Source organism: Rana temporaria, chromosome 1 (assembly GCF_905171775.1).
Source record: "Rana temporaria chromosome 1, aRanTem1.1, whole genome shotgun sequence".
Taxonomy (NCBI): Eukaryota; Metazoa; Chordata; class Amphibia; order Anura; family Ranidae; genus Rana; species Rana temporaria.
In genome coordinates this window covers 542,902,274-542,929,917 of record NC_053489.1, presented here as the reverse complement: position 1 = coordinate 542,929,917, position 27,644 = coordinate 542,902,274, and the positions used below count along the sequence as shown (strand labels likewise).

Genomic DNA, 27,644 nt, shown 5'->3' with positions numbered 1-27,644 from the left:
GTAGGCCTAATATTGCACAGCCGGCGCTAGGGGGCGTTAGAGAACCCTTCCAAGTGACTATTAGAAAGTGTGTAAAAGATACCAATAATGGAAACCACACACCAAGTGATGAAAATGGTGTATAGGTGAAACAAGCTGCTATTTAAATTAAACGGGAGAACCCGTTTAAAAGATATGAGAATAAGAATCTATAAAATTAATGAACTGAAGTTCAAAAGATAAACAGCGCTAATAGAGTAGGTAAAATGACCAGCTCCAAGAACATGTAATATCCCAGTGAGCTCAGGTGTTGTGCAGGGATTTCAGAACTAGAGTGTATGTGCACCTAACATCTCCAGAGTGATAAACCCTGTATGTGGGAAGAAGAACACTCCTTAAAAGGGTGAAAGCTTGCCACTGTGAAGCAAAACAAATAGTAATGCAAAAACTCACGCCAACTGGTTCTCCAGGTATTGTAAAGGCAGAGCACTTCTTAGCCAGTTGTCATGAAAGATAAAACCAAAACAAGCAGATAATAGTGTAATGTGTCTAAAATGATTCAAACTGGCAAAGTAAGTAGGTGACCATTAGTGAATGCCCGTACAAAAATGACTGTAAAAATGAACATAAGTAAAGCAAAGGTTTCACCGCTTCTCCAATCCTCCAGGGGCCGCGCGTGTGCTGTATGGTGTCAGCTGTAGCGAGATCCGTATGGTGGTTTAGTGGAGCGCAGTGGAACGCAGGTCTGTATCCGGGTGTTGCGTCGCTGTAGCCACGCCCTGACGCGTTTCGTCACTTCCGACTTCGACAGAGGGCGTGGCTACACAGCGCAGTCACTCTCCCTTTGTACTCCGTCAGCGGAGGCTATTGGATGAGCTCTGACCGTCCTCCGGTGCTGATTGGTGCCAATACTGACCGGATGGACAGCGCGACTTCAGCCTCGCTGAGTGGAGTTTAATAGGGGGAAGGTGAAGCACCAGGAAATAAGCCACTGCTGTATTTTAATATGGTCATAGACCGGGGGCTATGCATCAAACGCCTGGCCACAGTGGACAAAAGCGATCGTTTGTAAACGATCACTACAAGCGATAGTGAATGCAATTATCATATAATAAAGATGATGGTAAAATCATTATAGGAAAACGAGGATTAAAAAGGACTGTTCTATGTATGGGTACTATATCAACCAATCACACGTATTGTGGGCGTTTCTTAGTGACGCATCGGACCATACAGTGTTATGTGACGGCTAAAGCAGATACTTTTAATGATCTACTTATGAGAGATATACATTTGTAAAAAACTATCATAGGGGTGTTCACATTATGGTGTAGTATTAGACAAACTGCAGGAGGTATCAAAAAAATATATATATATAACTATTCTGGTAATCTCTTGTTCAATCACAGAGCACAAACATTGAAAAAATGCACAGTAGTGCACTACTTAATAAGAGCGGCACATATATGTGCATTTGATGAGATAAAGTCAGAAGTTATTTTATGCCATATGCAAAAGAGAGTGCCCAAATTTCTTAGTGAGAGTTATATATTCAATGTGGGAGTAATATATAAAAAAGTTTAAGGTATGGTTGTGCCAATGCATATATGGTCATGGACGGAGGGATTGTATCCTTACACACATATCTTATGTAGGATATTTCTTCCGAAGATTTCTGACCTATGGGAGGACTGATATTTGCGAAAGGGACATATCATATATTATACAAAGGCTGTGCCGACTTGATAATAATGGGGCACTTATGCGGAGGTATGTGAGCAGCGAACTCAATGGACGGAGGCTATTGTTTAAAATTAGTATTAATACAACAAAGAGACTGTTGTTAAAAACTAATACTACAGAGAGACCCATAAAGGGGTTCATGGAGACGAATAATAACATGTTAAAACATTAAAATACTCAAAAAATTAATTTTTGATATTAAAATATTAAAATGTTAAGACATTAAGAGATATTAAAAAATATTAAAAAATATTAAAAAATATATTAAAAAGATCAAAAATGGGCGGAGACCGATATATAAAAGGCAAGTCCAGTAAAATGGGAGTTGATGATGAAAGGTACGGTAAAACGGTGGATACACAAAGAGATAATAAAAAGAGCTAAAAGAAATTTTTTGGCTGCTAATGAATGCAAAAGGGCAATGGTTGTTCCGTAAAGATCAAAAGTCACTAATAAAACAATTGATGTCGAGATCCACATTTAACCCTTTTGGCACCAATGTGCCGGCCAAGTATATCCATTCCGTTTCGAAAACTCAGAATAAGAATTGCGGAGCACGTTGCTAACATTAAACTTGGGTATAAGGATCACAATGTTTCTCTTCACTTTAAACTGTTTCACAATAGCAACCCGGCTGGTCTCAAGTTTTGGGGAGTTGAACATGTAGAAGCCACTTGGAGAGGATGTAACCACGTAAGAGAACTTTCCAAAAAAGAAACGGAATGGATATACTTGGCCGGCACATTGGTGCCAAAAGGGTTAAATGTGGATCTCGACATCAATTGTTTTATTAGTGACTTTTGATCTTTACGGAACAACCATTGCCCTTTTGCATTCATTAGCAGCCAAAAAATTTCTTTTAGCTCTTTTTATTATCTCTTTGTGTATCCACCGTTTTACCGTACCTTTCATCATCAACTCCCATTTTACTGGACTTGCCTTTTATATATCGGTCTCCGCCCATTTTTGATCTTTTTAATATATTTTTTAATATTTTTTAATATTTTTTAATATCTCTTAATGTCTTAACATTTTAATATTTTAATATCAAAAATTAATTTTTTGAGTATTTTAATGTTTTAACATGTTATTATTCGTCTCCATGAACCCCTTTATGGGTCTCTCTGTAGTATTAGTTTTTAACAACAGTCTCTTTGTTGTATTAATACTAATTTTAAACAATAGCCTCCGTCCATTGAGTTCGCTGCTCACATACCTCCGCATAAGTGCCCCATTATTATCAAGTCGGCACAGCCTTTGTATAATATATGATATGTCCCTTTCGCAAATATCAGTCCTCCCATAGGTCAGAAATCTTCGGAAGAAATATCCTACATAAGATATGTGTGTAAGGATACAATCCCTCCGTCCATGACCATATATGCATTGGCACAACCATACCTTAAACTTTTTTATATATTACTCCCACATTGAATATATAACTCTCACTAAGAAATTTGGGCACTCTCTTTTGCATATGGCATAAAATAACTTCTGACTTTATCTCATCAAATGCACATATATGTGCCGCTCTTATTAAGTAGTGCACTACTGTGCATTTTTTCAATGTTTGTGCTCTGTGATTGAACAAGAGATTACCAGAATAGTTATATATATATTTTTTTTTGATACCTCCTGCAGTTTGTCTAATACTACACCATAATGTGAACACCCCTATGATAGTTTTTTACAAATGTATATCTCTCATAAGTAGATCATTAAAAGTATCTGCTTTAGCCGTCACATAACACTGTATGGTCCGATGCGTCACTAAGAAACGCCCACAATACGTGTGATTGGTTGATATAGTACCCATACATAGAACAGTCCTTTTTAATCCTCGTTTTCCTATAATGATTTTACCATCATCTTTATTATATGATAATTGCATTCACTATCGCTTGTAGTGATCGTTTACAAACGATCGCTTTTGTCCACTGTGGCCAGGCGTTTGATGCATAGCCCCCGGTCTATGACCATATTAAAATACAGCAGTGGCTTATTTCCTGGTGCTTCACCTTCCCCCTATTAAACTCCACTCAGCGAGGCTGAAGTCGCGCTGTCCATCCGGTCAGTATTGGCACCAATCAGCACCGGAGGACGGTCAGAGCTCATCCAATAGCCTCCGCTGACGGAGTACAAAGGGAGAGTGACTGCGCTGTGTAGCCACGCCCTCTGTCGAAGTCGGAAGTGACGAAACGCGTCAGGGCGTGGCTACAGCGACGCAACACCCGGATACAGACCTGCGTTCCACTGCGCTCCACTAAACCACCATACGGATCTCGCTACAGCTGACACCATACAGCACACGCGCGGCCCCTGGAGGATTGGAGAAGCGGTGAAACCTTTGCTTTACTTATGTTCATTTTTACAGTCATTTTTGTACGGGCATTCACTAATGGTCACCTACTTACTTTGCCAGTTTGAATCATTTTAGACACATTACACTATTATCTGCTTGTTTTGGTTTTATCTTTCATGACAACTGGCTAAGAAGTGCTCTGCCTTTACAATACCTGGAGAACCAGTTGGCGTGAGTTTTTGCATTACTATTTGTTTTGCTTCACAGTGGCAAGCTTTCACCCTTTTAAGGAGTGTTCTTCTTCCCACATACAGGGTTTATCACTCTGGAGATGTTAGGTGCACATACACTCTAGTTCTGAAATCCCTGCACAACACCTGAGCTCACTGGGATATTACATGTTCTTGGAGCTGGTCATTTTACCTACTCTATTAGCGCTGTTTATCTTTTGAACTTCAGTTCATTAATTTTATAGATTCTTATTCTCACTGGATTTTGATTGTTTCTGTTTTAAGAAATGTTATTGTTCATTTGTTAATAAAATGGCCAAACTGACAATTTTCTGCAGATCGGTGTCACATGTAATTTGTTATAGTGTTGTAGGGGGTTGGAGTTATACATCTGGGGTACCCTAGCCAAGACAGGCCTGAAGCAAAAAAAAAATAGGCATAGGGCCTCATGATAGGAGGGACAGGGCATAGCAGGCAATAGGGGGTTCATGCGCTAATTTCTATAATAATGCTAAAATAATACAATAACGTATAAACTCAATAACACCACATGATGAGTGATATAACGTCTATAACATAAATATTAAAACTGATGAAAAAATTCCTTATTTCTGTGAATATTCCACAACACCACCGTGCTGTGATAACTCCCCTCTGAAAAACGCACTCAACAAATGGATTTGCCTTTCACTCTCGTGTGAGGCCCCATACACACGATAGAATCCATCCGCGGATAAATCCGTGCAAATGGGTTTCAGCGGATAGATTCTATGGTGTGTACACTCCAGCGGATAATTATCCGCGGATATTTTTCCGTCGAATCGCTTTTCAGCAGATCAAATATTTGCTGACATGCTTAACAAATATATCTGCTGTGAAGCTATCCGACGGATATATCCGTTGGTTAGTACACAATATCCGCGGATAAAAATCCCGCGCATGCTCAGACGAAATAAGGGGATGGGAGCACTCGTTCAGGTAAAACTCTCGTTTGTTTGTGATATGGCACATTCGTCCTTTTAAAGCTCTATTGTGTCGTTTCTTGCCTCTTTTTTTTTCTGCGTTCTCTCGCTAGAATAAACCCGTTCTCTTGCTGATGCTATCTATCCAGATGTTGTAACTTTATTTTAGTCCTCCACATGTCTATGTTTTTTGGTTTATTTTTAAATGCAATGTTTTTTTTTTTTTGGTGTTTATTTTTTTTTTTTTCTTTGTGCAATTTATGGCACCATTGTTTTTTCTTGCACATTTTTTTCTTTATTTTTTTTTCTTTGTGCAATTTATGGCACCATTGTTTTTTCTTGCACATTTTTTTTTCTTTGTGCAATTTATGGCACCATTGTTTTTTCTTGCACATTTTTTTTTTTTTTTTTTTTCTTTGTGTAATTTATGGCACCATTGTTTTTTCTTGCACATTTTTTTATTTATTTTTTTTTCTTTGTGTAATTTATGGCACCATTGTTTTTTCTTGCACATTTTTTTATTTAGTTTTTTTTTTTTGTGCAATTTATGGCACCATTGTTTTTTCTTGCACATTTTTTTCTTTATTTTTTTTTCTTTGTGCAATTTATGGCACCATTGTTTTTTCTTGCACATTTTTTTTTTTTTTTTTCTTTGTGCAATTTATGGCACCATTGTTTTTTCTTGCACATATTTTTTTTTGGGTGAGGTTATGTCACCATTTTTGTTATGCCTGTGTTTTTCCTTTTGGGTTTCACCAAGTTGGTACACCAAATGTCCCCCCCCCCAAGGAGTTGGTGTCCTTTCTAAATGACACATATTACCAAAAATGTTTCATGCCTAATCAACACAGTGTAAAAACACAATAGACAAGGTATTTCAGAAAATAAAATCACCATTTATTTTAAACATAATTCACCACAAAAATAACTAGAAGGGCAGCACTTGCTGAGATAGCAACATACATGCAGACTTGTGTTCCAGACTGCACAGGCAACATAGTCAAGGACAAACTGGCAAACCTTGAGGACCGCATACCGACAACTAAAGAGAACAACCACAAAAAACAAAAACCAGGAGCAGCAGCAAGTGAGCCAATGGAGCCCAGGCTGTGGTAGTCCAAAAAGCAAAAAGTTTTTGGGGGATCAAATGGAAGGCCGGGAATCATCTTCTCCTGTTCCTTGTAACCCTCCTTGCAGCAGATCTTCCACGGATCCGGAAACGGCCTCTTGCAGATGGGGAGGATGTGGCAGCAGGAGGAGGTAACAGATGTTGGGCAGGATGGGCCGGGTCACTGAGCTCGGTGTCATCGGTCAGCCAGCCCCTCTGCATCCATAAAATGACCTTATTAAATAGGTTCCTGGCACGCCTCTGATCTTCCTCCCCCCCTGTTGATAGTTCGTGTGCCACATAGGCACTGTAGGCCTCAGTGCGGGTCAGGGGGGCCCTCATTATGGCGCTCGCCTCCCTGATCATCTCGAGGCTCCTATCCTCAACTTCCCTCCTGCGCCTCATTAGGCCTGCTTGCCTGACCTGGGGGGGAGGGACATGCGTGCTTGTGCTAGCCCTGGGCCTGGGGCCCTCCTGACTAGTGCTTGGCCCGGCCTCCTCCTCCTGGCTGCCAATGACCCCTTCCTCCTGGCTGGCATGCATCTCGGGCTCAGTAGCCGTCAAATCCAGGCTGGTCACTTCTTCCTGTGGCAAAAAAGGGAAATTTTTTACAATTTGACACCAGCAAATCACACACATTTTCATGCTCTAGACTGGTTTGTTTTATCTTACTTTAATCTTTAATCTACTCTCCTTCTGATCCCTGCACTTGTCATCCAGGACCCCTATTTTTCTGACCACGACTTTCCTAGGCCATTTTTTCTTTTGTGCTTACAATATCAACTCAAGAATTAAACCATAATTAGCAGCACAAAAATTTGGTGTAAAATACTCTACCTCATCAGAAGAAGTGCTCAGTCGAAGATCTGGACGCATGCCAGCCAGCCCCTCACTGTTCTCCTCCTGTCTACGGTGATCCGTGGAAGGTCTGCTGCCCTGCTGTCTGGGAGGAAGGCTTGACATTGATCGCCGGCCATCCATTTGATCCCCCAAAAACTCAAGCTCCTGGTAGTACCACAGACTTGGCTCCGCGGACTCGCTTGCTGCTGCTCCTGATCGTTGCTCCCGTAGTTGTTTTCTTTTTGTGCGGAATGCGGCCCTCAGGTTGTTCATTTTGTTCTTGACTATGTGGCCTGTGCAGTCGGGAACCCATGTCTGCATATATGTTGCAATCTCAGCAAGTGTTGTCCTTCGGCGCGCCCGACTTTTATAGAGGGGGTGTCTGCTATCCCAAAGTAGGGGCGTCTCCCGATACTTTGCAATAAGGCGACTTATTGCTTCTTGGCCCACAATCTGGTCCATTTTTTTTTTTTTGATGTTTTTTTTTCAAGACTCAAAATTAACACACTGTTAAAACAAAAATAAATAATCATTAAAAAATGCACAGCATTCACATTGTAATAATATGTGGCCCCAGATTTATAAAGTACTATGCAAACACAGTGTCTCCTGCAGCTAAAATGCTGGCCAGCTCTGCCCCATTGTTGTGACCACCAATTATTTCACATGCAGACCATTTTGGAATCAAGTTTGCTAAATACGTGTCATCTCTAACCATCCTCCATTTTTGATATTTTGACCATTCCTCAAGGCACTATTTCATGTGTACCTAGCATGCCCCTCATCATTCCTGACATAGAAATACACTTCACATACTAACCTCTGGCCAACCAACACAGAACAATACTTGCATGATCACAATACACCTGGCAAAAACTACAAATACGTAGAGCATTCTTCACATCTAGATTAAAGTGATGTGTGAAAGCATTGTGAGAAGGAATTACCGTTTTGGGGACACAGGAAACATAAGTAGCGTTAAAAGGGTGCAAACAACAGACCAAACCCCAATCCCATGGCTCTATATTTTTTAGGCCTCTGCTGATCCCATGTTCCATTTTTCTTACCTTATTATCTCTAGCTCCTCGTGAAGCACCTTGAAATAATCTCTGCGTAACGTACGTAACCACGTAGGTTCCCTTTTATACACTCCGCGTATGCGTGACACCCCGCCTTCGTCACCTTTGCCATGCCCCCTAATCAATGTTAACTCACAAAATATGGCGTTAAGTGTGTAACTTCGGTCAAATGTTATAATCATCTCCGCGTAACGTACGTAACCACGTGGCTTCCCTTCTATACATTCCGCGTGTGCGTGACACCCCGCCTTCGTCACCTTTGCCATGCCCCCTAATCAATGTTAACTCAAAAAATATGGCGTGAACTATGTAACTTCTGTGAAACGAGCGAATAATCTCCGCGTAACCTACATAATTACGTCTTATTCATTCTCTACACTCCGCGTATGCATGAACCGCCGCCCTCGTACACGCCCATGACGGGACATTTCCTGGTTTCCACGCCCCTAATCTCTGTGGGGATGAAAGATGGCGATGACAGGCGAGCATGCACGGAGCTCTCAGGCCAGAAGTGAGGGGACAGAGGCAGGAACGTCCCGATCCCGTCCAAAACGGTATAAGGCCACTAATATGGCTTTTGAGGAAATGATAGAGTTTGTGGATATAATGCGGAGGAAGGACTATGATGGCCAATATGGGCCATACAAGACCCCCAACCGCAGAAAGGGGAAAATAATGGAGAAGGTGGCAAGAAGAATGAAGAGAATGTTTGGGATCACCAGGTCCAAGGAGCAGCTACGGAAGCGGTGGTCTGATTTGAAACTGAGGGAGCCACATCAGTACAAGAGGATCAAAAAAATATTAAAGAAAAGTAAGTTAAATTTATTATTTGGGGGGGGGGAAACCTTTTTAGATTTTTAGCTTGGTCAGGTAAATTTCTACATCTGTCTCCTTGGCCTGGTTGTACTTCTGAGCTCATGTTGAAATAGAAGGTGTTTTTCACAAACATTTTGCTTGGGCAACGACTGTTAATAGTAAACATCGTTGACATCAGCTTATTTCTCCCAAATACGATGTTGGCCCAGGAACAAAACACCTGGACATGCCTCTCTGGCCAAAAACATGGTTTGTAAACATTGTGTACAAATAGAGTTGTGGAAAATGCAAATCCAAGACTGTGTAATGCCAACAGTGCTACTAAGCTGGTGTTTTCATATCTGTAATCCAGAGCACCTGTGTCTCCACCTAAATATTAAGATTGTAATTTGTATGGTCTCCGTGTTAAAATTTAAGGGGGGGACATCCATGTGTGTCACTTCGCTAAAAAGGGCCCGAATCAGAGCTTGCCATAGAAGTCATCCCCAATTTTTGAGTGGGGGGGAAAAGACACAATTTAGCCCCAAAAAAAAGCCTCTTCCTTAATAAAGCAATGTATGCGATTTCTGCTCTACAATATCTGTGTGTTGATGAGTATACCTTTTTTTCTTTGTTTATTTAGGGGAAAGAAGACGCCTGCAGTTTGAGGAGGCTGAGAGGGTCAGACAAGGCCAACATCAAACATCTCGCCATGTGGAGGAGGAGGAGGATGTGGAAGGAAGAGAGGAGGATGTGGAGGAGGAGGATGTGGAAGGAAGAGAGGAGGATGTGGAGGAGGAGGAGGAGGATGTGCAAGGAAGAGAGGAAGATGTGGAGGAGGAGGAGGATGTGCAAGGAAGAGAGGAAGATGTGGAGGAGGAGGAGGATGTGCAAGGAAGAGAGGAGGATGTGGAGGAGGAGGAGGATATGCAAAGAAGAGAGGAAGATGGAGTCATCTTGGATCTGGTACTTGTGGATGAGGAAGGGGAATTTGATGAGGAGGAGTTTTGCAATTTAGAAGATGGTGGATTGATGGAAGGAGGAGTCGTGGAGGATGATGGGGAAGTGGTGCAAGAAGGAGGAGTGATTCAAGATGTCGAAGATGTGGAGGTTGGAAGGAGCACACCATCAGGTCAGTGTCACACCAGCTTGATATGGAAAAACAGATGTAGATAGGCTTGCCACCTCATCCCTTTATTCCAAAACACATATGGATTACACATGTTCTGTGGCTAGTGTAATGCTGATATGGCACCAGATGAGTTTAATTACCACCTTAATCAGCCACAGAACCTGTTAAATTAATATGTGTTCTGGTTTAAAGGGATGAGGTGGCAACCCTATATAGATCTAGACAGGCTTTTTCTCACATAGTATTTTTTTGGCTTCATTTTGTAGGGGATGAAGATGTTGGTCATCATTTTTCTGCCGCCAGTGCTGGAATCATTATACAGCAAGTGATGGAGTGCAGCAGTGAGATGGACAACATGCGCCAAAGACTGCTTCTCATGGAACAGAATGTAAAAACATACTTTTTAGAGTGCTGCACCGAGCTGAAAACTATGCGCCAAAAAATGATCGGGATAGAACAGAACTATAAAAACATCATTGACATGATGGGCCGGGTCAAAGACTGAACACCCCCCCCCCCCCACCCGCCCATCCCCCAACCAGTTTTATTTTGTGAATCAGCAATACGCCAAAATTTGAAGATGCACACACAGTGTGGCAACATGTGCTATCTGCCATCACAGAATCTTGATTATCTGTGCTTTGTGGGTACAACCCCCTCCTCGATTCTCAAGTAGTTTTTGAGGAAGGGTTTGCTCCCACATAACACAGACATTGATCACTCATGATGGCAGATAGCACATGTCGCCCTTTGTCGGTGTTTATATGTTGTTGAACTGACATTTGGCGATTTGTGTCTGCATCTTCAAATTTTGGCGTGTTCAGGTGTGAACTCACACCATGACTGGAATGTAAAAGTGACACATTTGTCTTTTATATTTTTTACACATTTTATATGTTTTATAAAAAAAAGGCTTCAATCAAAAAGCCAGAAAAATACAAAAAAAAATTATTAAAATTAAATTAAAAATTAAAAAAAGAAAATTTTCTAAATTTTTATTTAAAATTTTCTAAAATTAAATAAAATATTAAATAAATTATAAAAAAAAAATATAGTGAAATAGAAGATTTTTAAGAATAAACCTTTCAAAATATTCAAAGTTTCACTAAAAAAGTTGGGTGAAAAATATGTCCAAAAAATTGGACCAAGATTTGAGCAATAATACCAAAAAACAAAAAAAAAATGTTTTCTAAAAAAAAAAAAATATTGGTTTCAAAAATTCACACACAAAAATTCTGTTAAGTTTACATTTGTGAAATATTCTATTTGTGTGAAAAATGTAAAATTGAAATACATTGTTGGTGAACTTGAAAAATATAGGAGAATAATGATTGTAAAAAAAAAAAAAAAAAAAAAATATAACAAAAAAAATCCTTGCAAAAACTCAAAGTTGACATGTTTGTTAGTAAAAATTTGAGTAAGCAAGGAAAATGAAAAAGCTCAAAATAAAAAAAGCTTTTCCAAAAACCAAACAATGAGTGGCTTTCTTCTTTTATATGCTGGATACCCAGTTTGGAGATGAGTGAATAATGTGCAATTGTGTTTATTTACTAAAACCTGAACCCTACATTTGGCACTAGAACTGCACTATTTTTGGTGCAAACCAGGAAGACAGATAAAAAGAGAAAAAGCAGTAATGACAAACAACTGTATAAAGTCCAATGGTCTAATTATTTATTAGTTCTGTGAATATTCCTTTCTTTTGGGGGCCGAATTAGAAAGTAATATCATCTGGCATAGCAATGGCCCCCCGACCCATGAAGTACTCAACATATTTGTCGCGTACCTCACGAGCAGATGGGGTGCCAATGCCAGCGCGACCAGTGTCCAGCCCAGGGAGAGGATCTGAGAGTAGTCTTGCCTCAGAAACGCTGTCGGGTAGGTACGTCTGGGAATGCCTGCGTAAAAAGTTGTGCAAAATGCAGCAGGCAAATACAACGTTGTTCAATTTATATTCCGCCAGATGTATAGCTGTCAGGAACAGGCGGAACCGGTTGGTGAGAATTCCAAAGGCATTCTCGACTACCCTCCGAGCTCTGGACAACCGATAATTGAACACCCTCCTCTCGTAGGTGAGAGTCCTCAGGGGAAAAGGACGCATTAGGTGAGGTCCAAGCCCGAAAGCTTCGTCCGCTAGGAACACAAACGGAAGTCCTTCTACATTATCTTCATCTGGTGGCAATGCCAGATCACCAGTTTGGAGACGATCATAGAATTCAGTCCGTGAGAACACTCCCCCATCTGACAGCCGGCCGTTCTTCCCCACGTCCACATAGAGAAACTCATACTGTGCCGACACCACCGCCATCAACACGATACTATGAAAACCCTTGTAGTTAAAATAGTAGGACCCCGAGTGGGGTGGGGGCACAATGCGGACGTGCTTCCCATCTATTGCTCCACCGCAGTTCGGAAAATCACAACGCTGGGCAAATTGGGAAGCCACAGACTGCCATTCCTGTGGTGTGGAGGGTAGCTGTGGGGACAAACAAAACATTTTTTATTAGTAATTTATCAGATAAACATTGCAATCACAATACAAAAACCATCATTGTGCAACTTCAACATCAGGATTCTAATTTCATACAATCATTGTGAAGTGAGTATTTAGTTAAAACAATATAGGCCCACTTAATTATCAGACTCCACATCCCTCTGATGATAGAGCAATAAACTAATTTCGGGGGAGAGGAGGGGGGGGGGCAGAGCTACAATTGATTAGCCAAAATTCAAAAATTGGCTAGGTGGGTTTGGGCCTAGCAAAGCATGCTGGACAGGTTTATGGTGGGTAAGGACAAAATATGCAGGTAGGCCCCAAAAAAAAAACGGGTAAAGGTTAACAACATGCATGGGGAGAAAAGGGAACATCCCACACACAGCAGATTACAATCTCATGGTTATTAGGGAAGAAAAAAATATTAGACTTTCTCACACATTTAAAAAAAACCATTGTGATGTTAAAATTAGGGAACTTACCTTAATATACTCCTCCTGCAGAACATGTATGATGGCAGTACACGTCTCCGGTATGATGACCCCAAGCGCCTGGGGAGAGATGCCTGTCGAGAACTTGAGGTCCTGCAGGCTCCTCCCAGTCGCCAGGTACCGCAACGTGGCAATAAGCCTCTGCTTGGCCGTGATGGCTTCGCGCATCACAGTGTCCTGCCTCGTGATATAGGGGGACAGAAGTTCCAGCAGACGGTTGAATACGGGGTCCGTCATGCGGAGAAAATTCCGAAAATCATCAGGATTATTCTCCTGGAGTTCCCTAAGCAGAGGCATATGAGAAAAATGGTCACGCTGGCGCAACCAATTCTTGGTCCAGAAACGCCTCCTCCCAGTGTTCCTGCCCAAACAACTGATTCGCTGAGCCTGTCCATAAGCAAACCCATAAACACCACCAATTCGCGAGAATCGACGATGCTGCTCCATCATGGATTCAAACCGGCCAGCTGGTCAGTCAAGAACACACTCCAACAGAAAGCACCCCCAAATCCAGCACAACCTGCTAAGCCCGCACGACACACAGATATGAGCGCACAGTACGCGGAAAAGTGCTGAAAGCCTGTGCCCGAATGCCAACTGCAAACCCGCAAGCACACGCACTGAAACCAAGAATACCACCTGTCAAAACGCGGAGACTGAAAAGCACGAATCGGCTCTAACCAAACCTTCACTAGAACGCTGTAACACGGAACTAGAAAAGCGGAACAGAGGGCGGCGCCGTTGACTTTCGTCTTCCCCTTTATAGTGACGTCTTACGTGGTTTACGTTGCATACGTTCTGGTTCGCGGGGATTTTTATACGCTAGTGTGTACGTGCCGGCGGACCAACAGATAAATCCGCCGATCCGCTGAAACCGATCCGCGGATAAATTCAAGCGCATGGATTCTATCGTGTGTATGGGGCCTTAGGCTAAATCGCTTGTGTATGATCCCACAAATGGACAAACGAATCTCAGCTGGATCACTGTGATATTTTCTCAATAATGTACATGAAAACAAAAGAAGTGCTCCAATAGTGTAAAATTGTACCACCAGTTTAATTCAAAATCACAGCAACAATTCATTCATTAAACTCACATGTAAAACATTAAAAGTCAGCTTCACTGACTAGAGATGCCGCTGCTGTTTAGACAACTTGCCGCTACTGGGAGTCGGAAATCTGGAGTGTGGTGAGCCTTTAACAACTGAGCACACACCTCAGGTCCGCCGTGACCGCCTAGCACTGCAGAGCCAACTAAACACTGATGTTTACTGTGATGTTTTTTTGAAGCTGAATTTTAATGTTTTACGTGTGAGTTTAATGAATGAAGTGTTGCTGTGATTTTAAATTAAACTGGTGGTACAATTTTACACTATTGGAGCACTTCTTTTGTTTTTATGTACATTAGTGAGAAAATATAACGGTGATCCAGCTGAGATTAGTTTTTCCATTTGTGGGATCATACACAAGTGATTTAGCCTAAGGCCCCATACACACAATAGAATCTATCCGCAGATAAATCCCATCGAATGGGTTTCTGCGGATAGATTCTATGGTGTGTACACTCCGGCGGATATTTATCCGCGGATATTTCCGAATTCCAGCAGATAAATATTTGTCGACATGCACAGAATATCTATCTGCTGGAATCGGATCCCACGGATGGATCCGCTCGTCTGTACAGACTCACCGGATCCATCCGTCCAAAGGGATTCCCCGCACGCGTCGTAATGATTTGACGCATGCGTGGAATTCCTTATATGACAGCGTCGCGCCCGTCGCCGCGTCATAATAGCGGCGACGGCGCGACACGTCATCGCCAGAGGATTTCAGCGCGGATTTCAATGCGATGGTGTGTACACGCCATCGCATAGAAATCTGCTGAAATCCTCGAGAGGATTTATCCGCGGATACGGTCCGCTGGACCGTATCTGCGGATAAATCCTCTCGTGTGTATGGGGCCTAACACGAGAGTGAAAGGCAAATCCATTTGGTGAGTGCGGTGGTGTGGTGGAAGATTCACAGAAATAAGGAATTTATTCATCAGTTTTGATATTTATGTTATGGACTTTATATCACTGATCACAAGGTGTTATTGAGTGTATATGTTATTGTATTATTTTAGCATTATTATAGAAATTAGCGCTGCAATTTTCTTATCTCATTTAGACTATTTTGGGTTACATTTTTTCTGTTTTAAATATTCATTCACCAAGCAGCAGCTGTAGTTTATTTCACTTTTTTTCATTGGCACGGTGGTGATAGAGGTTACCCAGGGCGTTTGTATCCTATATCAAATATATATTGTCAATAGGGGGTTCATGTTAATAAGGGAGAAGGGAGTATGTAGAGGTCACCTACAGAGATTAGCTTTGGGCTTCAGGAAGGCGGGGGGCTGCTGGAGATGAACACGTGCAAGACACACACCGCAGCAGACCTGTGCTGGAGCACAGAAGAGACAGAATTCCTGCCCTCCCTCCCTGACTTATTTGGATTGTGGTTTTTGTGGCTAAAAGGAATAAAGGTGTGGCGGTTGGGGTCTGTGGAGGCATTACTAATTTTGGAACTGTAATGTGTATCCCCGAGCCGGTGTTGCACGGCTGGGGATAATTAAGTATTAAGGGTAATACCCAATCTGAATGGGGTTATGGGATGCCTTACAAAATCGGCAACCTAGTTTAAATATATTACGGGTACTGGATTTTGATTGTTTCTGTTTTAAGAAATGGAAAAAACATGGAATACCCCCTCAAGGGTGGGACTTTGTAAGTGACACAAACACGTGAATTAGTAGAAAAGTATATAACAAATGTATTTAAATAGTTCAAATCAGGACATCATTCAGTGTCCTAGCAATGATAAAAGACCACATGCAAGTGGTGTACAGATCCTATTATATAAAACAATTAAACAGACATGAGACAAACATTAGTTCAACCCAATTTTTGTCTCATGTCTGTTTAATTGTTTTATATAATAGGATCTGTACACCACTTGCATGTGGTCTTTTATTCTTGCTAGGACACTGAATGATGTCCTGATTTGAACTATTTAAATACATTTGTTATATACTTTTCTACTAATTCACGTGTTTGTGTCACTTACAAAGTCCCACCCTTGAGGGGGTATTCCATGTTTTTTCCATAACTTTAGGGATGTGGTGACTTACAAACACTGACACTCTCCTGATTGTGGGGTCCCTTTTCTTCTGTTTTAAGAAATGTTCTTCATATCTGTGTAAAGTGTAATTTGTTATATACAGAGTTTGAGAGGTTCAAGTGTAGTAGGGGGTTGGAGTTATACATCTGGGGTACGCTATCCAAGTATTAAACATGTTACAAATGTTTTGGGTATTATTTGTTATGCTTGCACAAATGTTGAAATATTCGCAAGCCCATTTGTATTTTTAATAAATAGACTCTTTAGTATTTTGTACAGATTTGATGTGTAACTGTAACTAAGAATTATTTATTATTCAGGTGGCTTCAATCAGTCAAACATTACTGGCAGCAAATTGATGAAAGGGAAGACAGTCTTGTGGTAAATCCACCTCAAAAAGGAAGACAAAATAAACTGCAAAAAACAAAAAAGAAGTCTTACAGAGTTCGATTAGGTAATTTGTGTAAATCAAAGGTTTTTATTTATACGTGATGATTTAATTATATGACAATAAACATTAGTTCAGTGTCATTTGTCTGTACATAGTAGAGTGATGGGCCTTGTTTGCTCTGCCTGTTATAGGATTTTGTTCTGAAAACCATATATAAAGTAGACACAGTTTACTAAACACTTTGTCATGTCATTTCCAAATAAAGCATTTCTGCAATACATGATGCAAGATCTTGCCTTGTACAGGCAATGAAAATCACATAATATTGCAGAATACTGCAATTGCCAAATACTGAGCAGGTAAAGTCAGTGATATTGGAGCCATCTATTTAAATTTGCAATTCTGTTCTGTGCCTCGACACTCGAGATAATTATTTAAAAATGGATGCTCCCACAACTATTTTGAACACTTATCACTGTTTGGAAATGTTTTACGTTATCTAGTGAACTGATATATACCATTTCTTGTGTGAAGGAAAGGAAATTTTTTCAATGCTGAAAGAAATACATAAGCTGTTTTTGCTGACCTTTCTACAAATGATAGTTTCCTGGCTATCATGGTAATACAGTGGCTTTCATATTCTCCACGCTACTGATCCAGAACACATATGCAAACAAGAGTTTGGCTTCACTTGCCTCACACTTGTCAGTGGCTGTAACGGCTACCCAGATAGTGAGGGGGTTTCAGCCGTTGGTGACGTCCTTTTCCCTGGCAAGCTGCGATATGCAGGTACCGCCGGTATATCCCATCGAACGCCCTTTCAAGAAACGAGACGGGCTACGTTTGCAGAGTCAAGCAGGACTGACTTTTAATGCCACATTTTACCTCCTTATATCTGGTTACAAACTGTACAGAAACAAATCACTCCCCCCCCACCCAGGAGGGGCTTCAATACACATACTTTGAAATAATGACATTCCCTTGAGCCAATCAGCCGCTAGAAGTTTTGGCTCCTAAACTTAACTTGATCAGACAATAGAATTCAATTAACCTTTAAAACAATTATCACTCACACATAATCCCTATCAGCATACACCTCACAGGGGGCTGTTACCTACACAAAAGAGAGTTCTCATTAGCTATGCAAAGGGTACATTAGCATTCAGCAGTGAAAGAGACCATTGTCCAATTAACCCTTTGAGCTCAGAATACAATGTGGTACATCCAATTGTGACAAGCCATGCAGTTCCTTGTAGTCCTCCCTGCATGAAGATTATAACTGTCCAGGCAGCATGCATATGTCTGTTACAGTGGCCACAAAGTACAGAAGCCATTAGATCAGCATGACAGCGCGATGGCTAGCATTTTCAGAAGGTCATATGTCCTTTGCTAGTTGGCATTATATACTATGTGCTATTACTATTTATGACTCTAGCTTTTTAGATTGTACTTGGGAAGGTCTGAGCACTCTTGCTGGCCAACCTCACTGATATATATTTTTTTTTTTGTTCTGGCAAGTCAAATACCAAATTTTTTATATATCTCTCAGGGACAGTTTTAAGTAAACAAATAAATGCAGACAAATCTCACAAATATTAGCATGCCATATGATTTAACCCACTGGAGTCTGCCCAAAACTCATAATCGGGATTGTTTTCTGTGTCTAGTCAATATGTGGTGTGTGGTGTTGGTATTGGATGAGTTTCCTGGACAGTTGCATCCAACTGATTTCTGTATTCCTAGTAGCACTAATAGTGTACATTTCTTTGAGCACTGTCATTTAACGTTCCTGGGTGCCAGAGAGACAAAGCAAGTAAGGGACATCTTTATTGAATCTAGTTTGTTTTTACATTTGATTTACTGAAGTTTCTGACGTAAAATTAGTGTCACTGTTTTGTATTTATTATATATGTCTTTTGTTTAGTGCATTATGACAAGAGATATAATGACTTGGAAACATATATTTGTTCTGTTCAAAATTCCAACGTTACATCTGAGCATTACCATCCATTTGCTGCTTTAACCATAGACCATGTAAGTATAAATACAATTATCGTTCATGTCCCATTTAACAAACAGTTTGAGTAGTTTTGCTTGTGTATTTTTTCTTTCTGGAGAAGTGAAAATACCATTCAATGAAAGTGAGTCCTTGGCTATCCATCAATCCATCAGTATGCCTGTAATTTAACGTATAATCATTTTATGTTAATGAAATGCATGGCGGTAAGTGAATGAAACATCATTTTCTAAACACTTGTTTACTAAAAATAGGTAAAGAACTATGGAATCCCAAAAGATCTTACATGTTCCCCTCGAGAATGCATACAGCTATATGACACTATGGCAAAAGTATGGCCAACATGTGCAAGTATGAAGGTAAATTACATCAGTGTATTAAGTTAATTGTAATATCTGCAGTTTCCATGCATGTCTTTGGACTTGAAGAACTCAGTTTGGCTGATGTACAATGATATCACCACATGTGCAGTAGGAGTAAATCTATGGGACACTTCAAGTTGCAATCATCATGGAGCAAAATAAGCTAGGGGGAAGCCTCCCAGTTCACAGTATGCTTAGCTTCCAAAAATCTTACAGGGTAGCTTATGGTAATAAACTAAGAGAAATTGGAGAGGATGCCCCAGGGATAATGTGGGCAAGGGAAAATACCAGGATATGGAAAAGTATAGTACTAAGAGTATATAAAACAGTATACATTTTATTAGGTATGCATAAATAGCATCTAAAAACACTAAATAGGACACATAAAAATATGAAAATACAGCTGCTGAAAGTTGGAACACACGGGCACATATCGATAGAACACCAGCAGTGCAACCCTTTGTCGATATGACTTGTGTTTCTGCATTGGAAATTCAACACAGCAAGTCTGCATGCTTCTACGCTTTGCACAGACCATCTACAATTTGGGGTCTTTATTGTAAGAAGCTGTGTGTGACAGAGCAAAGGGATCACGGGTGAACACACAGATATTTTTTAATGGACTGCAATTGTTCTCACTTATGGTGTTATTTCACACATACAGTTTGATATTTTATGTACACATTATATTGTTTGTATTAATTAATTAATCTTTATTAGTGGTATTGATGGTTTATATATTTCATTTTAGATTTGATCTTTTATTCACAATTGGTAATCATTAAGAGACATAACATTTTTGACATCTGTAAAAGTATGTTTCCTGAGTGCAGCTGTAGATTTGGTTTTCTTTGAGCACTTAGCGCAGTTTTAGAGTATTCACATGTTCAGACTGTAGTTTAATATGTTTAAACTGAGTAGTTTATGCCTTGTAGCCTATTTTAAATTTTTACATTAGCCACAAAAAAATATATTTGCTATATCAAACTAACTATAATATTTATTTGTTAAGACTTTGGATCCAGAAGAGAATATACACCTAAAGGACAAATTAATAATCACCAAAAATGATGTGATAAAATATAAAGAGGCCCTTAAAAGCGAATTAGTTGACTGGATTGAAAAGGGAAATTGCGCACAAGTAAGTTCTATCAATCATTTTTTCATTAGACTTTGGAAGATAAACAAACCCTATAGGATGGAACAGTTTACCATCTCAATATCTCGGCATTGTAAAAAAAAAGGTTATTTTCTGGAGCACCATTTATAAATAGCGCCACAGAAAGCACACACTGGGGGCTAGAGTGTCTGTGAATGACTGTGATGGAGCTTTCATTGAACAGCTCCGATTACATGTGCATTGTACGGAACACTTTGTAAACACTGCCATTGTTTGCAAACATTGAGCCCATTAACCACTTCCTTACTGGGCACCCCCCTCCTGCCCAAACCACTTTTCAGCTTTCAGTGCTGACGCGCTTTGAATGACAATTGCGCGGTCATACTACACTGTACCCAAATTACATTTTTATATATATTTTTTTTATTAGAGCTTTCTTTTGGTGGTATTTAATTACCGCTGGGTTTTTTTTTTCTAAAGAAACAAAAAGAAATGGAAAAAAAAAACATGTTTCATAGTTTGTTATAATATTTAGCAAACAGGTAACTTTTCTCCTTCATTGATATGCGCTGATGAGGCAGCACTGGTGGGCACTGATAGGTTGCACTGGTGGGCACTAATAGGCTGCACTGATGGGGACTGATAAAGCGGCACTGATAGGGACTGATAAGGTGGCACTGATGGGCACAGATAAGGCGGTACTGATGGGTGGCACTGATGGGTGTTACTGATGGCACTGATGGGTACTGGTAGGTGGCACTTATGGACACTGGTAGGTGACACTGATGGGCAGCACTGGTAGGTGACACTTATTAGTGACACTGACAGGTGGCACTGTGAGCACTGATGGGTGGCACTGTGGGCACTGACGTGTGACACTGTGGGCACTGATGGGTGGGGCTGGTGGGCACTGTTGTGCACTACTAGGTGGCACTGGCAGGTGGCACACATGAGCAGGTGGCTGCTCTGCCTGATCGGGACCAATGTCCCTCTAACAGCCGCCGGTGATCAGCTATCAGCGCAAGGAGAAAAATTAACTAGCTGACTGCTAGTATACACAGCAGGAAGGAGGATTGTGGTGGATCAGAGGTAAAAGTGGGACCACTGACCACCAATGATTGTAGGATTGTTTCTGTTACAAAAACATGGGCCGAACACCCCCCTGTTCAGTTTGCAGAAGAACTCCCCAACAGGGGGAAAGTTCTAACCCAAACGGCGAAACCCCATTTAAGTCTATAGGAGCCAAACAGGAAAAAATCTAAAGTGCCTATTTTTAAGGCTTATATGCAAGTAAATGGCAATATAAGGGTTATGGGGGTCTGGGTACTATCCTTGGGGACATGTACCAATTTGTTGTATGAAGTGCAATAATAAAAATTTAAAATTCCTTTGTAAAAAAAGGTTCAATTTAAAAAACGATCCAATCGCATAATCGCATGCAGTAAAAAACAATGATAACATCAAAACAAAACGCCTCCACACACAGTGGGCCAGATTCACATAGGTTAGCGGATCTTTAGATCCGCGTAACCTATGTGATTTAAGATCCGCCGCCGCAATTTTTTGAGGCAAGTGGGTAATTCACAAAACACTTACCTCAAAACTTGCGGCGGCGTATCGTAAATCCCCCGGCGGAATTCAAATTCCGCGGCTAGGGGGAGTGTACTATTCAAATCAGGCGCGTCCCGGCGCCGATCGAATAGCGCATGCGCCGTCCGAAAATTTTCCCAGCGTGCATTGCTCCAAATGACGTTGCAAGGACGTCATTTGTTTCGACGTTTACGTAAATTACGTCCATGCGTATTCGCGGTCGACTTACGCAAACGACGTAAAAAATTAAAATTTTGACGCGGGAACGACGGCCATACTTAACATTGGCTGCGCCTCATAGAAGCAGGGGTAACTATACGCCGGGAAAACCCTTACAGAAACTACGTAAAGTGACTGCGTCGGGCCCGCGTACGTTCGTGAATTTGCGTATCTCGCTGATTTACATATTCTCGCCGTAAATCAGCGAGAACGCCCCCAGCGGCCATTTTAAAATTATAATAAAACACAGTTACACCTGTCGGATCTTAGGCATATCTATGCGTAACTGATTCTATGAATCAGTCGCATAGATACGACCGACGCAACTCTGAGATACGACAGTGTATCAGGAGATACACAGTCGTATCTCTATGTGAATCTGGCCCAGTGTCTGTGGTGAAGTCACATGATGAAACGTGTCAGTTGAAGTGGTCTCACACGTCAATACGTCACTTCCGGCTGTCGGGATTAGAGCAGTGGAACGCACTCCTAATCCCAGGCGTTTTGTTTTGATTTTATCGATATTTTTTTCTGCATGCGATTATGCGATTGGATCGCTTTTTAAATTGAACATTTTTACAATAAATAATGGGTTACACTATGCAAGTCCGTTTCCATCTGGTTTTATGAGGATATCAGCAGCTAAAATGCAGATACCAGGAAGCCCTGTCACTGGACCTGAGAGGTGTACAAGGACCCTTGGAGACTGCGTTGGCGGTATAACGCCGGGATCGGCCGCTAGTTGTGCGGTATTAACCCCCGCTAGTGGCCGATAAAGGGTTAATACCACCCGCAATGCGCCTCTGCAGAGGCGCATTTCGCTCGGTATTGCCGCGGTTCCCATTGTTTTGAATGGGAAGGAGCGGTGAAGGAGCGGTATACACGCCGCTCCTCTCACCGCTCCAAAGATGCTGCTGACAGGAGATTTTTTTGTCTCCCACCAACACATCGCCTCAGTGTGAAAGCCCTCAGGCTTTCACATTGAGGTTGCTGGGCAGGAGTTTTTCAGGCGATATAGCAGCGCTATTTTTAGCGCTGTACCGCCTGAAAAACTCCTCAGTGTGAAAGGGGTCTAAGTATCTATCATCTGCTGAGGATATCCACAAAAGTCACAAAATTGGAGTATATAATGGAACTGAAAGAAAGCTCTATCTATTTTTTTTTTATTATTATTCTCACAAGGTACGAACGGTTAGTACATGCACATATCCATAGAATAATGATAAAAAGAAAATAAGCAGGTACTGTACATGGAGTCATAGGCAAACAAAAATAAATACCTAAAGCCTTTTTACCAAAATAATGGGGTAGATTCACATAGACTTACGACGGGCGTATCAGTAGATACGCCGTCGTAAGTACGAATCCCCGCCGTCGCAACTTTAAGCATATGCTCAAACTGATATACGCCTAAATGTTGGTAAGATACGACCGGCGTAAGTCTCCTACGCCGTCGTATCTTAACTGCATATTTACGCTGGCCGCTAGGGGCGTGTACGCTGATTTACGCCTAGAATATGTAAATCAGCTAGATATGCCGATTTACGAACGTACGCCCGGCCGTCGCAGTAAAGATACGCCGTTTACGTAAGGGGTTTTCAGGCGTAAAGATAAAGCACCAAAAACATGGCGCAGCCAATGTTAAGTATGGCCGTCGTTCCCGCGTCGAAATTTGAAAATTTTACGTCCTTTGCGTAACTCGTCCATGAATGGGGCTGGCCGTAATTTACGTTCACGTCGAAAGCATGACGATTTGCCGACGTCATTTGGAGCATGCGCACTGGGATACGTCCACGGACGGCACATGCGCCGTTCATTAAAATCGTCAAATACGTGGGGTCACTAGTATTTTACATAGTACACGCCCCCAACCAGCCTATTTTGAATTAGGCAGGCTTACACCGGCCCAGTTACACTGCACCGCCGTAAGTTTCAGCGCAAGTTCTTTGTGAATACAGGACTTGCTGCTCAAACTTACGGCGGCGTAGTGTATCTGAGATACTCTACGCCCGCCTAATTCTACCTGAATCTAGCCCAATATATGTTCATGTATAAACCAAAGCATCCCTGAACTATGAAAACAAGCACAGGGGAAGCAGAAGGGAAAGATTCCTCAGTAAGAAAAGCTAATTAAAGTATATTAAACCATTAAAAATAGGGGGGCGTGGCCTGACGAGGCATGTGAGCAGACGTGCTGCACGGAGCTCCCGCCAGTGATCCTTGCATCGATCCTTCCCTCGCCACGCTTACCGCCCGAAATCGCCGCCAAACGGTGCGGACTGACCCTGGGGTGTATCCGGACCCGTGTACCGCTCGACAAACGGCATGATGACCCGGGGAAACCGCGGAGACGCCGCGGTCTCGGCCTCCCAGGAATCCCAAGATGGCGCCTGGATGCTCCAGCCTGCTAAGACACCACGAGGCCAGGAGAAAGACAAGAGACCGGAGCAGGGGGGTAAGTCTGCTAAACCCCCTAAAGCCAAGGAGCAAGCCAGGGACATGCTGTATTACACACAGAAGCTTGCAGGCCCCAGTGACTTAACACATGCTGGGAATCAGCAGCGCTCAGCACACACAGAGCAGCCTGATAATGACACTGCAGGAGGGATGGATGACTGTGAGCCGATGGAGTCGGTTCCTGATCCCCTGCTAGCCATGCATGATACACAGTCGGAGGATAGCCCTCAGCCCACCCTGAGTGAAATACTGTTTGCTGTACATAAGTGCACTGCCTCTGTGAATGATTTGAAGGAACGCTTTGGGGGATTGGAGGAAAAGGTGTCCCTTATCCGCCAAGATATGCAGAAAATCAGGGAGCGGACCACCGCGGTTGAAGGGAGAGTGAGTGATATTGAGGACCAGATGCCCCATATTACCCGTGACGCACGAGGTGCTGCCCAGCAGGCCAGACAGGCATATGATAAGACTGACGAAATCGAAAATCGCCTTAGACGCAATAACGTCCGTATAATAGGACTCCCGGAGAAGGTGGAGGGCAGGGACCCTACAACATATGTGGAGGGGTGGTTACAGGAGGTGTTTGGCAAAGCAGCGTTCTCCCCCCTGTACGCTGTTGAAAGAGCGCATAGGGTGCCCCCGCGCCCCTTACCCCCTGGAAACCCACCCAGAGCAATGCTAGCAAGACTCCTGAACTACAGAGACAGGGAGGTGGTGCTGCGACTGGCGAGAGAAAAGGGCACAGTATTACATAATGGCACGAAAGTTTCCTTCTATCCCGATTTCTCGGCGGAGGTGCAACGCCGAAGATCCAAATTCGCCGAGGTCAAGAAACGCCTGCAAAAGCTACAGCTCCCCTACGCCATGTTGTTTCCAGCCAAACTACGCATAACAGCTAGAGATCAGAATCACTTCTTTGAATCCGCACAGGATGCTGCCGGCTGGCTGGACTATAACGAGCGTGATTTACGCAGAAGGGGACGCGACGGCGGAGAAGGGTGATAATGTTTTGATTGTCTGCACCGGGCATGGAGGGCGCAAGCTTTCCCACTGTAAAGTTAATTTGGCCAGTTGAGGGCCCTTACCAAATCTACACTTAAGGCGAGTGGAATTCCTACAACAGAAAAAGGGGGAAAAAGATTTATTTTTTCCTGTTTTGCTTCTTGCTTTTGTTTTTGGTTCACAAAGTTCATTAACTATCCACGTTTTGTTTGTTCTCCTTTGTCGTCTCTTCAAAGTCCCTCTGAAGGGGCGAAATGCAGAGATACGCAATGCTCGAATGGAGCCTTGTATATGTGCTGGTGTGGTTCCGGAGCTGGTGCACTGTTGGCACGCCCGGAGTCTATGCGAGTCCACCTTCAGGCTCTGTGGAAGGCCCCTGTTGGGCCCCTATGGTGCGGTGTGAGCCGTTGACCGCAAGTTGCAGCAGTGCATGCTTCCATTTGTTTTTTGGCGCACCACTGCACATGTTACACTTCTTCAGTTCTTCAAACCATTTGTCTTTATTTCTGATGTTTTGCCATTGCACGGATGACGCCACAGCCACAGTGGGGTGTGTTTTGAAACCCTTGGCAGGGCTCCTGCTTCGCACACAAGATGATCGACGGACTTCCTCAGGACTGTCCCATGGACATATGCGTCCCCCATATCCTCATGATTTAATGACTAAACTTAAGCAATGTCTAATACACCTATAGTGACCTGGAACGTTCGGGGGGTGAATGATCCTTTGAAACGATCAATGATCACTGCAGGTTTAAAGAAATTCCACCTGGCCATAATTGGCCTGCAGGAGACTCACTTGCAGAGGGACACGGTGGGGTTTTTGCAATATGCCTGGGTGGGAAGAGCATATCACTCCACTTACTCTGCGTTCTCACGTGGAGTGAGTGTATTGATACACAAGGCATTGGCGTATCAGGAGTTAGACTCCTTAATAGATGTGTCTGGTAGATTTGTGTTTCTTTATTGTAAACTGTACATGGTAACACTGATTTTAGCCTTTGTCTATGTTCCTCCACCGTTCTCTCGAGAGGTGCTGCAACTGCTATTGTCATACCTGGCCAACAAGCCGGACATTCCGGTCTTAATAATGGGTGACTTTAATTGCTACTTAGACCCCAAACTAGATAGACACCCTCCGGTGTCTCCCCCTAGGGGGGGCCGGGGCACTGCCCTTAGCCGACTGTTACTTGAGGTGGGATGGACTGACATATGGAGGATTCGAAATCCATATAATAGACAATTTTCCTGCTTCTCCAAGACCCACGGGTCTTTGTCCCGAATTGATCTTTGTGTGGGCACCCCGAACCTAGTGGGCAGTGTATCCAGGGTGGAATATTTTCCACGAGGGGTTTCGGATCACTCCCCGCTGGCTCTCTGGCTGGTCACACAACCCCCCAGTTCAATGCCCAGGGCCCCATGGAAGTTAAATGCTTTTTGGCTCAAACTGTTCAACTCTCAGGACAGGGTCACATCCCAGATGCAGGATTTTTTCAAAACGCATTCCCGCCACGGTAGCGACCTTCAGAAGTGGGAGACTTTTAAAGCATTCAGTAGAGGGGTATTCATTCATGAAATACAAATTATTAAACACAACTCATCGGCCCTTCTGGAACGGGTGGGAGACCAAGTGAAGCAGCTCGAATTAACATACGTGACTGATCCGTCCGATTCGGCACGGGAGGCATGGATGTCGGCCCAAGACTCCTTGGACCGTCTGAGATCCTCTACTGCGGAACGTAAACGGTTTTTCACTAAATTGGCATTTTTTGAGGAAGGGGAGAAGACGGGCCGCCTACTTGCTAAAATTGCTCGCTCTCAACAGCAGTCACCGGCTATTGGTGCTATTCGCACATCTAATGGTAGACTTGTTAACTCCCCTGATGACATCATATCTGAGCTAGCCACCTTCTATAAAGACCTGTATGGGTCGAGAGAGGCCTACGCGGACGACGAGTTAGCCACTTATGTGTCCCAAATTGCTCTACCTAGGCTGCCCGCCAGGGCACGTAGGCAACTAGATGCCCCTATAACTTTAGAGGAGCTCCAGGTGGCGGCCTGTTCTTTTCCCACTTGTAAGGCCCCGGGGGAGGATGGTTTGCCCATGGAGGTATTCACCCAATATGGGGAGCTATTGCTCCCGGAACTATTGAAGGTCTTCAATGCTTCACT

General features: G+C 42.5%; 1 protein-coding gene across 1 annotated transcript in view; it reads left to right on the top strand.

Moving 5' to 3' along the window:
• Positions 1–27,644, top strand: part of LOC120920741 (probable ATP-dependent RNA helicase DDX60) — a 271,914-nt gene that overhangs the window by 131,168 nt on the left and 113,102 nt on the right. The window contains exons 21-24 of the mRNA XM_040332991.1: positions 16,635–16,768; positions 18,630–18,739; positions 18,977–19,081; positions 20,097–20,225. Coding sequence (XP_040188925.1) covers positions 16,635–16,768; positions 18,630–18,739; positions 18,977–19,081; positions 20,097–20,225 — 478 coding nt within the window. The remainder of the gene's footprint in view (positions 1–16,634; positions 16,769–18,629; positions 18,740–18,976; positions 19,082–20,096; positions 20,226–27,644) is intronic.